Below are 12,378 nucleotides of genomic sequence, written 5' to 3'. Positions count from 1 at the left end.
GGGCAGCCTGTTCCAATGCCCGACAACCATTTCAGTGAAGAATTTTTTCTTAGTATCTAATCTAAACCTCCCCTGGCTCAACTTGAGACCCTTTCCTTTTTTCCTATCACTTGTTACATGGGAGAAGAGACCAACCCCCACCAGGTTACAGTCTCCTTTCACCGAGTTGTAGGGAACAATAAACTGTTCCAAGTGGGAAAGGATGTAACTGCAAGAGGAAGTGGCCAAAAATAAGAACTAGCTAGGGTCACCTGGACATCACCTACACTCATTCTACTTCTTCTGACTAGACTTACTCATCAGTAAATGAGTCTCAAATAACCATATTTACCACTGATAACTCTTCTAAGTCCAGAAGCAATTCCATGTTTCTTTAGAACCACCAGCCGCAGTTTTAGTACCTTTTCTGATCACGTGTATATGTGACATGAGTCACTCACAGGCAGGTTTATGAAGTCTCAGAGAAGAGTTGCACTCCTCATGCAAAGCAAGGTCTTCTGCAGAGGTCTCTTTTCAACTTTAGTGCTCAGCTTACTTCGCTTCAACAGTAATGCTGTATGGAGGCAGAGTGCATTTGTGACAGCTCACTGTCCCATCCCCTGCAGGAAAAAAAAAAATATTTCCAAACAGTTCCTTCAAGGCACAGCATTTCTCTGGATGCCCTCCATGGTTTACTTTTTATTGCACAGATGGACACAAATATAAAAAGAAATTCCCAGGTCCTTTGCAGAAATCCTAGCTGTTACTCTGACAGTATTCCTTATTTCTGATGTTCATTTTGCAGATGAAGTTATTTCACCATTCAAACACTGCTTCTCTCTGTGTGACAGCTACTGAGTCTGCTGTAAATATTTATCTATATTTTTCCCAGCCTCATTGCCTGAATTTTCAGTAGAAGAGCAAAATAATGTTCCCTTCAGCCCTCTCCCCACTAACAAAAAATGTCAGACATTTTTATTTGTTTGATAATGAATTATTTTTTCTTGAGTTTCTGTTTGGAAGGGATTTGGTTAAGGAACATTACTTACAAACAAGGAAACAGCCCTCTTAATACCAAAGAGTGAGAAAGCTGGTGGAAACCACTGCTTCAGTCCTGCAATGCACCAGAAGATTCCATAGGAGAACAAGCCAGGCTGGGACTCCTAAATAACCTCACTACATCTAATTGAGTTCCTTACAACTGACCTTTAATATCCCAGTTTAAAAACTGGGATATTGGCATTCCCAGTGACCTTCTGGGGTCAGTGCTTGAAGTCCTGCTGAAGCCAAATTGGTGCTTTCTGCTGCAGGTCATGACACAGCCCCTGTGCAGTCACTGCCTTCAATAAAATATCCTTCAGTTATAATATCCCAGAGATGGCACCCATAGTTTTAAAACAGGCTAGAGAGAGATGATGTTCCAGGCTGATACAGGTTTTTCAGTTCTGAAAGCAGTGAGGCCCTTAAGGTCCTAATTTCCCTTTGAAAACATATTAGCTTGGAGTGAATTTTTTTCTTGGGTCCAAGCTGAGCAGCTGCATTTGCATCACTGAGCTCTCCTCTTCCCGAATACTCCCAAACTATATGAGTATGTCAGAAGTGTCCAGACTGAGTCACTCTGGGTCGTACTGTCCCTAGGTAGGACCCTACTAAATCCTAAGAGAACAGGGAAAATTATGATGGAGCCCAGCTTTTAAGCATTGCTCATATTTATTGCCAGTGATACAGTCTGGCAGCTCAGTAGGCTCTCAGCCTGCTGGGCTGTATCTGCAGAAACATGGCCAGTACACAGATGGAAATAAATATTTCTATTTATTCTATTCTCATTGGACCACATGTAGAATATTATGTTCAACTTTGGGTCCCTTGGTAAAAGGACGATTCAATAAATAAGAACATAATCATGGGGAGGAGAGTCTGGAGCACAAACCCTACAAGATGAAATTGAGGGAACTGCACATGTTTAGTCTGGAGAAGAGAAGGTTTGGTATTAACCTAAAACCAGCTTTTCGGTATGTACAGGTTTGTTCTCAGGAACACAAAGTAAATGTCTTTATCAACATGATGCGGGACCAGAGGATAGAAGAAAGTAGTTATGAATTGAAAAAATGGAGACTTTAACGTGAGAGAAAATGTACTTCCCAGGAGCTGAGACCATGGGGAGACTGCACAGGCCAGTGGAGACTGTTGACTAGAGAGGTGCCTCATTTAGTCTTTACATCATGTTTATGCCTGCCACCTATCACACATCCACGTCCCAGCCCATTCACAACCAGTGTTTCTTTCCTGCCTTTCTAAAATAGCACTTTCTGCCAAAATTTTGCTACATTTTTAGATTTAAGAAAGAAAAAAACCCATGTATTATATATTGGAATGAATGCTTTAGGTGCAGTTTGACTTCCAACTGCCCAAATAATAACAAAAAGCCCACAAGGTAGATTACCAACATTTAGGAATGGGATACAACGTACACTGGTTGCAGTGCATGTTCCTTCAAAGCAAGAGTTCAGGCCCTGTGTTATAGCAATGATCTAGAAATTAGGAAAACTTGGGACATGGCTTTGCCATGGTCTTGCTCTGGGAATCTGGACTAGCAACTTATTCCCAGAAATAGAAAGGCTTTCTCAGGAGTCCAAATGCAGCAACAGAATCTCCATTAGGAGAGATTGCAGCTCAGAGAGACAGAAATTTGCCTAGTTTCTCAATAGAGACAAGACTCCTTTACTTCAATCCTGTTCTGCTCCACAGCCTAATTTATTGTCTGTTCAGAGCAGCTCTTGCCTGTCTCAAAGGAGCTCTGTGAAATTAGATTCATTAAGCCATGTTAAGTGCCATGAGATTCTCGCATGGTTAAATTTCAGAAGGGCAGAGAGCACTGTCATCTAACAAGGGGCCTCCTCTGTCCTACAAATATGTGATACACGCTTGTGTGTTATGGTGAAGAAACCCTATCTATTCTAGAACTTTTGAAATTTATCTTTTCTTCTTTTCTCCAAAATGTTTCCTGCATTTTGCAGCCCCATACACATTCAAAAAATCCATGGAACAGTCTCTGGGCCATTAAGAAAGGAAATTTTAACAAAAACATCAGAATAAATCCTACTGCCAGGAAAAAAAAAGAAAAAAAGTCTACCAATGTTAAGCAAAATGTTCCATGAGATTCAATAAATCATAGGACAGATCAAGGTCACTGAGACATAGAGGTGTTACCTATCTGTCCCCATTTACCAGCAGGACTCTTGAATGGCTACAATACACTAAGAAACCAGGTTCATGTGTTTGAGCTGTATCTAATTCATGGCTCCTTGCAGGTTGTTATTATGGAGCCATTTTCAGTGTTTTAAACAAGATTGGCAATTTCCCACAAGCATTTATCCTGTCCCTGCAGCTCAGAGAAGCAGAAGTGGCAGATGTGGCTCCAGTGCTGGGAGAGGGACACTGGTCTCCCCTGGCACTGCCGCAGCCACTCCGTTTGCAGGATTTGCTGGTGCAGTACATCCCTACGGAGGGTTGTGGCTGGCACTGGACTTACTGCCATGCTCAGTTGGGCAACAAATCACCCCCCATCCCAGCAGCTGAGTGAGAGCCAGGTTTGCCTGGGGACTGGACATTTTACCACAGGACAGTGGCTGCACTAATAAGTCCAGCAGTGTAGGGCAAATAAAGGCTTCCCATCACGCTGAATGCTGACTCTGTCGACACACGTTATTCACAGCAAGCTGTGCGAAGTGGCTGTTTTGGTTTGCAGATGTAGAACATCCAGACTTATCTTCAAAGGTATCTGCAAAACCCACCAGTTTTCACAGTGAAAAAACCTGGCTACTACTGCAACTTAAGTGTCAACATATGGATTTCAGGACTAATTGCATGCACCACGGCTTGATTAAATTGCTCCCTGGAGCTTTGCCAGAATAAATTATTTCACTTAGCAAAAGCTGGATCTGCACTGCAATTTTGAAGCTGTGCCACACATGCCAAGGCAGCACGGAGCTACAGTGGAGGTGTGCCTCAGGTGGTTCAATCTCAGTGCACATAACTCTGGTTTACATCCCACTGTCCTCTACTACACTGAGTACACATAGTTTAGACATCATCTCCTCTGCAGAACCTGCTACCTGTGCTCTTCTCGTTAGTCTCTTAACCAGGATAACATTTTCATAATCAAATACTCAGATCAGCATGGAAATGGCTGGAAAAAGGGACTGTTCTGAAATCAATTGCATCAGCTAGGTCCCTGAGACTTGACCTTTTTTGAAAAATTAGTCCCTAATATCAAGACATTACAATATTCCAAAAAATCCCCACCTGAGAATTTCAAGAACAGTGTCCTGATCTGAATAACAGATACAACTTCACTGAATTCCATGAGCAGTAGTAGTTTTCAGGGATGCTTGGGCCGCTATCCTTTATGATTAATCAGACTTCTTTATATTTTTTAATTTTTAGTCCATGAAAAATCTACCATCTGGACAGCTTCATAATGAGAAGCTTTACAGCAGACAGCTGTAAACACATGAAAACTTTCTTCTCCCCAGAGGACAAGAATCAGAATTGCAGCTGTTTGCAAGGACCCTGGAAGTATAGTGGCCTCCAAGGCTGAGGGCCCCTGTGTAAACTGGGAGAGTAGTTCAATGGATGCTTTTTCTGCTTAGACTAAAAGAAAAAAGAAAGAAACAGAACAAAACAAACAAACAAAAATATATTTAAGAAAAAAACAGAAAAAAAGAAAAAATAAATCAAAGTAACAATAAAGCTGCTTTATTTTTAGGAGCATTTTTCTGTGAGCTGAAGGGTTGTCTACATACTGAACAGCATTACTTGAGCTGCTGAAAACAGACTTCTTTAGCCAATTTGAGGGGGAAAATGCAGAATGATATGTGTGCATATCTTCATTATGGTTTAGCACAAATAAAATAATTCCTGCTAGAATAAACTGAGACAAGAATAGCAGTTCCAGCCCACACAGTTGTGCAGGAAATGTTCCAGAATAGCTATGTGGAGTAGATTCTTATTACCAAATCAGAGTGCTCTTGAGAGAGGACATGTGAACCAAACCATGGGGATCTGTGGGCATATAATCAAAGTTACAAAGCCACAGGGACTTAATGATGCTCAAAGAATCCATTGCACCTTGGTGACAGAAAAAGCCTCTCTACCCATCCTGTTGCTTTAAAGCTGTTCATTTACATCACCACAATGCAAATTCAATCCCACACTTCCAGTATAAGGGAGTTTAATGCTTGTTACCATCTAGCAGGGAGGTTAAGAACACATCAGCTGCTTTCTGAGGGCCGGTAACTAGTTCAGCCACAGCCTTGTGCCTGTACCCACTGCAAAACTACAGAGTGTCAGCTAAAGCTCAGGATGCTCCTTCCAAGCACTGTAGAAAAGGTTATATTTTGTTTTAAACTAAAATAAGCCGCTCCCAGTGGTTTATTTTGTGAAGGCGAGCTTCAAGTCAACAGCTACAGCTGAGGTGCCAGGACATCTGGTCTTTCCTGGTGTTTTAGAAGGACAGGAGGACAAGGACCTCCTGAAGTCTTCCGTTCCATGTGGCCCAGGACTTGTGAAAGTCCCTGTACACGTATGGATGGCAGCAGAGTCTGGCCCAGATGAGATTACACCTGTTTACAGGGGGAGACTGAGCTACAGCAGGACACTAGTTCAGTGTCTGCATTACAGAAAAGACAGAATCTAAATCTATAAAATCCCAAGATGTAGAGGTTGCTGAAAAGCAATAAAATTCTTCCTTTTTTTTTTAATCAGACTGTCTAATTTGCTACTGACATCTGAGCCTTCAAAATTTGCCTGTTCTACAACATTTTTTCAAAACAGTCCTTTGCCTTTGAATTCTTAAAGACAGTCTGTGGTCAAGGAAAAATCTGGGGAAGATTAAAAAAATTAAATGATTGGGCAATTTTTAATAAGTTTCCCTTAGGAATCTCAAGTACACTATTGCAGGAATCTCAAGCACACTATGGCTTTTCAAATGGTTTCATCAGGCTGTACTCCAAGATTAGCTTCAAATTTAATTTACCGGACACAACTTCTAGCCCGCAATCTTCCCTTTGTTATTTAAGAATCTATCATAGGAAAAGAGTGCCATAACCTTTCTTCATTCCTTTCGAGATGCAGTCAAGAGTTGCACTTCTGTGAGAGCAGCAGAGTAGATTTGGAAATATTTAAGCACTGGACATAGCAACACATGAAAAAAAGAAAAAAAAAGCAGGACTTTGGACCACATAAACTAGAAGGGCAAATAGAGATTATTAAAAGTTTTATTATTTATTAAAAACCGTAGGTCAGCATGACATTAGCTCAGTTGGGTAGAGCATGGTGCTAGTAATGCCAAGGTCATGGGTTTGGTCCCCATATGGACCATTCACTAAAAGCTGGATTCGATGATCCTTGTACATCCCTTCCAATTGAGACTATCCTGTGTTTCTGTGAATCCGTGAATGTGATTGTGTGGTTCTGGGACATGGTGCAACTTGAAGAGTTGCATGCAATGAATGTGCCATCTCAGCAGGTCTGAAGTCAGAACATCTCAGAAAAAAGTTTAAATGAGTGAAAAATAGGAGAGGTGGGGACTTGTCTTGTGTGAGACTATAAAGTTCTGCAAAAGGCCTGTACGTTTGTGATATTTGCACAAAATGGAAATTTATATCTTATTAGTGCATTTGGTTATCAAATACAATGAGTCTTGGAGAAGATCTATCCCACTATGCAAATTTTAAGAATTCAGAAGCAAAGGCATGCAAATCCTCAGACCTTAGTAAGGAACACTTACTGAAATCTGAAACTGAAATATATTGTCCATTTGTGTCTAATTATCTGTTGTTTAAACAGGCTCAGTTTCACGAAAATAAAGGTCCATTACAATCCTTACAAACATTACAGCAGGACCCAGGGAATTAACTGGGCATCAGAACAGTTTTTGTGCATAAGCTCAGTGCAATACTCTCCCTGGAGTTTGTTATCAACATCCCCTATCAACACCCTCGATCTGCAATCGTCAGAACATCTCTCATTAAAAAACACTGTCAATGCCTTTCCCAAAATATTTTTGTTCCATTTTATAAGTGCCACTCTTTAATAACCTGTGCTCCCCCCCTTTGCCTCCAGGTGGCAAATTTGCTCCGACTCTTCCAGATCCCCCAGATAAGCTACGCCTCCACCAGTGCCAAGCTGAGCGACAAATCCCGCTATGATTATTTCGCACGGACAGTGCCCCCGGACTTCTACCAAGCGAAAGCCATGGCTGAAATCCTGCGGTATTTCAACTGGACTTACGTGTCAACAGTGGCTTCCGAAGGAGACTACGGGGAGACGGGGATTGAGGCCTTTGAGCAGGAAGCTCGTCTGCGCAACATCTGCATCGCCACCTCCGAGAAAGTGGGACGGTCCAACATCAGGAAGTCTTACGACGGCGTGATCAGGGAGCTGCTCCAGAAACCCAATGCCAGGGTGGTGGTGCTGTTCATGCGAGGTGATGACTCCCGGGAGCTCATTGCGGCCGCCAACCGCTTCAACGTGTCCTTCACCTGGATTGCCAGCGACGGGTGGGGAGCACAGGAGAGCATTGTCAAGGGCAATGAGCACATAGCATCGGGGGCCATAACCTTGGAGCTTGCTTCCCATCCGGTTAAAGAGTTTGACAAGTATTTCCAAAGTCTCAGCCCTTATAACAACAGACGCAACCCCTGGTTCAAGGATTTCTGGGAGCAAAAATTCCAGTGTAGCCTGCAGAACCGGAAACCACATAAAAAGGCTTGTGACAAGCACTTCACCATCAACAGTTCCAACTACGAGCAAGAATCCAAGATCATGTTTGTTGTGAATGCTGTGTATGCAATGGCCCATGCCTTGCATAAAATGCAGAGGACTCTCTGCCCAAACACCACCAAACTCTGTGATGCCATGAAGCATCTGGATGGCAGGAAGCTGTACAAAGATTATCTCCTGAAAGTAAACTTTACAGGTAATAAATAACTCCTCTTTTCGTACATACAGAATGGCACTGTAATTAAGGAAATGTTCATCAGTCATGGTAACTTAGCCAAATTCCTGGTGGCAGCTATTTTCACAGTTCAGACCAGGGTGGTACCCAGGCAAGGTCACTCCTGTCACAAGAACACAGAAAGGAGAAGGAAGAGGAGCTTGGTGAGAACCCTAAAAAAACCAGCTCAATGCTCCTCCTGTTCCAGCAGAAGGAAGAGGTGAAGGTGGCAACAGCTGGTCTTGGCAATGTTGCACTCCATCCTCTAAAATTCCACACACCAACACCCATTTAATTCACAGCCAGTTTGGGCATGTCTGAAAGCCAATGGTCCTTTCACCACCTGCTACACCAGGCAGCTGCCTGCTATTCCCATGCCAAGACTTGGCCTTCTCTCCCTCACTTTGCTATGAATTTACATAATTGCTGGACCATGGCCAATGTCCTTGCAATAGTAAAGTAATAATTCCTGTCATAGAATCAGATGTATCTAAAATATTTAAATATATGGGATAGTGCCATTACCTGTGTTACAGAACTACAGGCTTAATGACAAAGTATAAAAAAAGCTACATTAAACATGGGCAGGAGATGAGGAGGGTGGTCAATCTGGGAATGATATGAGCAAACTTCATGGGGACTGGCTGCACAGCACATGGCATCTCGCTGGTTTTGCCATCACATATGGCTGAGTTTAGCTTTTTTATTAGTACTATGCCATAACAACATTACACTTTAGCACAGCTAAATAGATCTACAGAGGAAACAAGTGAAGTGTAGAACATCCTGTCCTTTTGTTGCTACATATCTTAAGTTTCTTCTGAAGCATCTAGGTTGAACTTGCATTTCTATGTATTATTAAACTGATATTCTCAACTGACTGAGTTGATAGTAAGGAAACATCACGCTGTGCTTTGTGTGAGAACAAAATTCCAAGAGGAATTGAAGGATAAACGTGTAGGATGCAGCATGCTCAATCCCAAGAGGCCTTCAATAATTGTATAATGCTAGTAGCACTGGAAACTATGTAAAACTGTCAAATTGGAGCTTGAACTTTTCCCTCCTTTAGAGATCTTCTCAGTGTTTGACTCAGATCACTTCTAGATCTGAGTCAAACCACATCCCTGGCACTTCACCAGCTCCCAGTGGGGTATGGCTGGTGTAGCCAAGTACTCAAGTCAGAATGAAACAAACTTTTTGGGTTTAGACTTATGGAAACTAAGAATCCATTCTCCTTTCCTTCCTCACAGCACTTACAACATAGAAAGTCTTTTCTCGCTTGCCTGCACTTATCCTCAGAGATACTTGAATGTCTTTAAATTGTTGAAATCAATTGGTTTGAGGAGGACAGCACTTCATGGGAGCTGGTTCCTGGCATACTGATCAGGAGGGAAGGCAGTGGTGTGCTTCTGTCCCTGCCAGGGAGATACTTCAGGGCCGTAATGACCTACCCAAATGAGTAGGCACTTCAATATCTTAAACTTCAGTTATTTTGAAGATTTCTTCTGACACTACAGGTATTTTTATGGGCTTAAATGAATACGCTAATAGTAGATTCCAGCCTTAAGATTAAGCAACCTTAGTTCATATATAGGATTCTTAATAGTTTTTCTAACATGCAGATATTTTTAAGCACCCAAGCATTTTTGCACTCAACATCTAGATATGAAGTCAAAATAACCCCAAGTTTCTTTGACCAAAATCTCAGGAAAATGTTTATTTAGCTAGAGCCAGAAAAATTAATTTTAATTTTGACTGAAATATCTTTTATACTTTTATGAATTGGAAGTTGAAGCTGCTCAAGCTGGAAAAAAAAAAATGAAGCCTGTAATTTTTCAGTTTTGAAAACAGAAGGCTCTTTTTTTGAACCAAATTAATTTGATTAAAAATCAGCATGGAAATCTTTGAAGAGGTTTAGATTCTGATAATTTTCATTTCCAATTTAAAGCATTAAGAAACCTGTCAAGTTCTTTTCCAATGGCTTTGTTCCATATGTATTTTTACCAGCTTACAACACAATTTGCTCATCTCCTTTCTTTATTATTAGTTCTTCCATTATAATGTGAATCCCTGTTTTAATGTAAGTTATTTTTTAAGCAGGTGAGTGATTGTTATGTAGCGAGTTATTCAGCAAATCTTCCATGCCTTCTTCCTTTCAGAGAGGTGTGAAAAATTAATATATATGTGAGATTTTAATACATACAAATCTTGTTGTTGATTTCCATGGGACCAAGAGTTATCCTTTGCTCTTTCCTTGCTTAAGAAAGTCTTTGGGTGTGTTGTTAATGCAATATGAGGACCTTGTTGCATGGTATGTTTGATCAATGATGCTCTCCTATTTCCACCTCCAAACCTGAGGATGTTTTCCCAGTGCAGAGGGAGGGTGGCATGGAAGTTAGCAGCCCAGCAGCTACACTGCAACCAAGTCAGGTTGTGGATTTTCTCTCTTCTTTAGCCTGGGTAGTGATCCACACCCACCACATGGAAGCAGGCAAGAAACAGAACAGTGATAGCCATATTTGCAGACACACAAGCAGCTATTTAAGCAATGCCTCCTCTGCTGAAAGGCAGGGATCCACATAGACAAGCCCTGCAAGCATAAAACCTCAGGTTTCTGTGAAAGAAATCTAGCAAACGAGCCTGAATGTATCGCCCCAGTTTCCCGGAACACGGTGTATTTCACCCACACCAGTCTGAGTAAACGATCAGGTGCATTTCTATGACTGGTGTGGGACGGAGCAATTTTAGACATTTACCCTTCACACTCAAATTAGTTTTGATTAGTCTTTGATTACAATTAATGGAGGGGATCAGCACTTACAGATGTGTTCCAGCCCGTGCAAGGCATTATTTGCCCCTACATCTCTTGCTACTGACTACAGATGGAGTATAGAGTGATTAGGGCTTATTTTCACTTGCCATTTAGCTGAAAGCCTGAAGTGAGACTCTTAAGGCACAGCAATAATGTGATTTGCAAGGAAATACCCAGGGACTAGCTAACAGCAGGGTGGCTGTAGGGGACTGGCCAGGATTTGTGCATCCTTGTGCTGCCACTGGTGCTGACATGCTGTGACAGGTATTTCACTAATACCTCTGGGCTCCTACTTATTTCTCCTTTTTCATTAAATTGAAATAACTCCACAGAACTGCAGTGTGCCATGAAGACAGGGTGAGATTTCACTCCTTATTGTCTGTGAGATACACCAAGCACATCATTTTCTTGCAAGTCGGTAAGACATATATGACAAATGTGATATTTTCAGCAAAGAGAAAAAGAGACCTGTGCCCAATTCCAGCTTCCAGCAGCAGGATGTGAGAATGCAAAGCCCAGCCCCTAGATAAATGCACTCACTCTATTTCAGTGCTTGCTTGGCCTTTTAAAGAGATATAGGCTGGTTCATCTTCTTGATCTTCCCATCCTCTGCATTCCCTCCTGAGGGCACAAGTGCGGCACTTGATGTTCTAAATCGTGATGGTTTTCTGCTGATAGAGATGCTGGTTCAAGAGGCTGTTAACTTGTATTACTAGGACAACAAAGAAGTGCTGAACAAAAGTAAAGGTCTCCATGGCAGAGAGCACAGAGTAAACCCAACTTCTCGCTGTACCTGGCTATTGCCTGCTGAAGGGCAGCATACAGAGGGACTCCTGGGAGGGCTATGAATCCAGGGATGAAGCCACATATCCAGCAGCCTTGCTCCCTCACAAGGGTGGAGGGGACAGTGCAGCAAGTAGCTTTGCTGACTATTTTAGCTTGTTTAGGCCACCAGGACGACACAGAAAAGCAGTGTTGCCATTGCCCACAGCACTACTGCAAGCCTCACATTTGACAAGTGCCAGGACAGTATGAGAGGGGTGTCCGTCATTTGGGATAAAAATGAGCAGGGTTCTGCACAGCTGTGCCCTACATGTTGCTGCCTGCTGTAGCTGCTCCTCCACGACACTGGACTGGAGGTGAGGAAGGGTAACAGTCATACTGAAAGACCAGCATTAGCTCCATCTGACCCAGGGTTGCGTATCTGGTTGTGCAGAATAACAGCCTTGTCAGCCAGGAGTGTGGGCCTGGGCTCCAGCTTTTCCCACTCCAGTTAGCAGGGCTGATGGTATAACAGGACTAACTCTGCCCTCAGTCTAGTGTGGGAGCATATGGGCAGAGGGGGTTGGATTTTGGGATGTATGCATGTCCACCTGTATCATGAAGCTTTCTGAATCTCCACAGCTAATGGTGGGAAGAATTTGGCTAAAGTAGACGACTTGGAAAAAAGACATTAAAAATTTTAGGCAGTGCATATTTAAACTACTCAGTGTCTTTTCCTATCCCTTTCTTCTTCCTGAGCTACCAGAGTCACTTGTGTTCAGAAATCCATCTCTTCTACAGCAAAGCCTGTATCATCAAAACTAGT

General features: G+C 42.2%; 1 protein-coding gene across 6 annotated transcripts in view; it reads left to right on the top strand.

The window, feature by feature from the left end:
- GRM3 (glutamate metabotropic receptor 3) overlaps positions 1–12,378 on the top strand; it is a 102,226-nt gene that overhangs the window by 63,950 nt on the left and 25,898 nt on the right. For all 6 annotated transcript variants that reach the window (XM_042053545.1, XM_042053534.1, XM_042053513.1 and 3 more), the window contains one exon: positions 7,105–7,960. In XM_042053545.1, the coding sequence (XP_041909479.1) occupies positions 7,237–7,960 (724 nt within the window). In that variant the 5' untranslated portion in view covers positions 7,105–7,236. The remainder of the gene's footprint in view (positions 1–7,104; positions 7,961–12,378) is intronic.

This window comes from Corvus kubaryi, unplaced genomic scaffold, assembly GCF_017639235.1.
Source record: "Corvus kubaryi isolate FWS band 111438036 unplaced genomic scaffold, C.kubaryi_AGA036_p1.0 135, whole genome shotgun sequence".
In the NCBI taxonomy this organism is placed as follows: Eukaryota; Metazoa; Chordata; class Aves; order Passeriformes; family Corvidae; genus Corvus; species Corvus kubaryi.
Note: the sequence above shows the minus strand (reverse complement) of the source record. Positions and strands in the feature narration are given on the sequence as shown.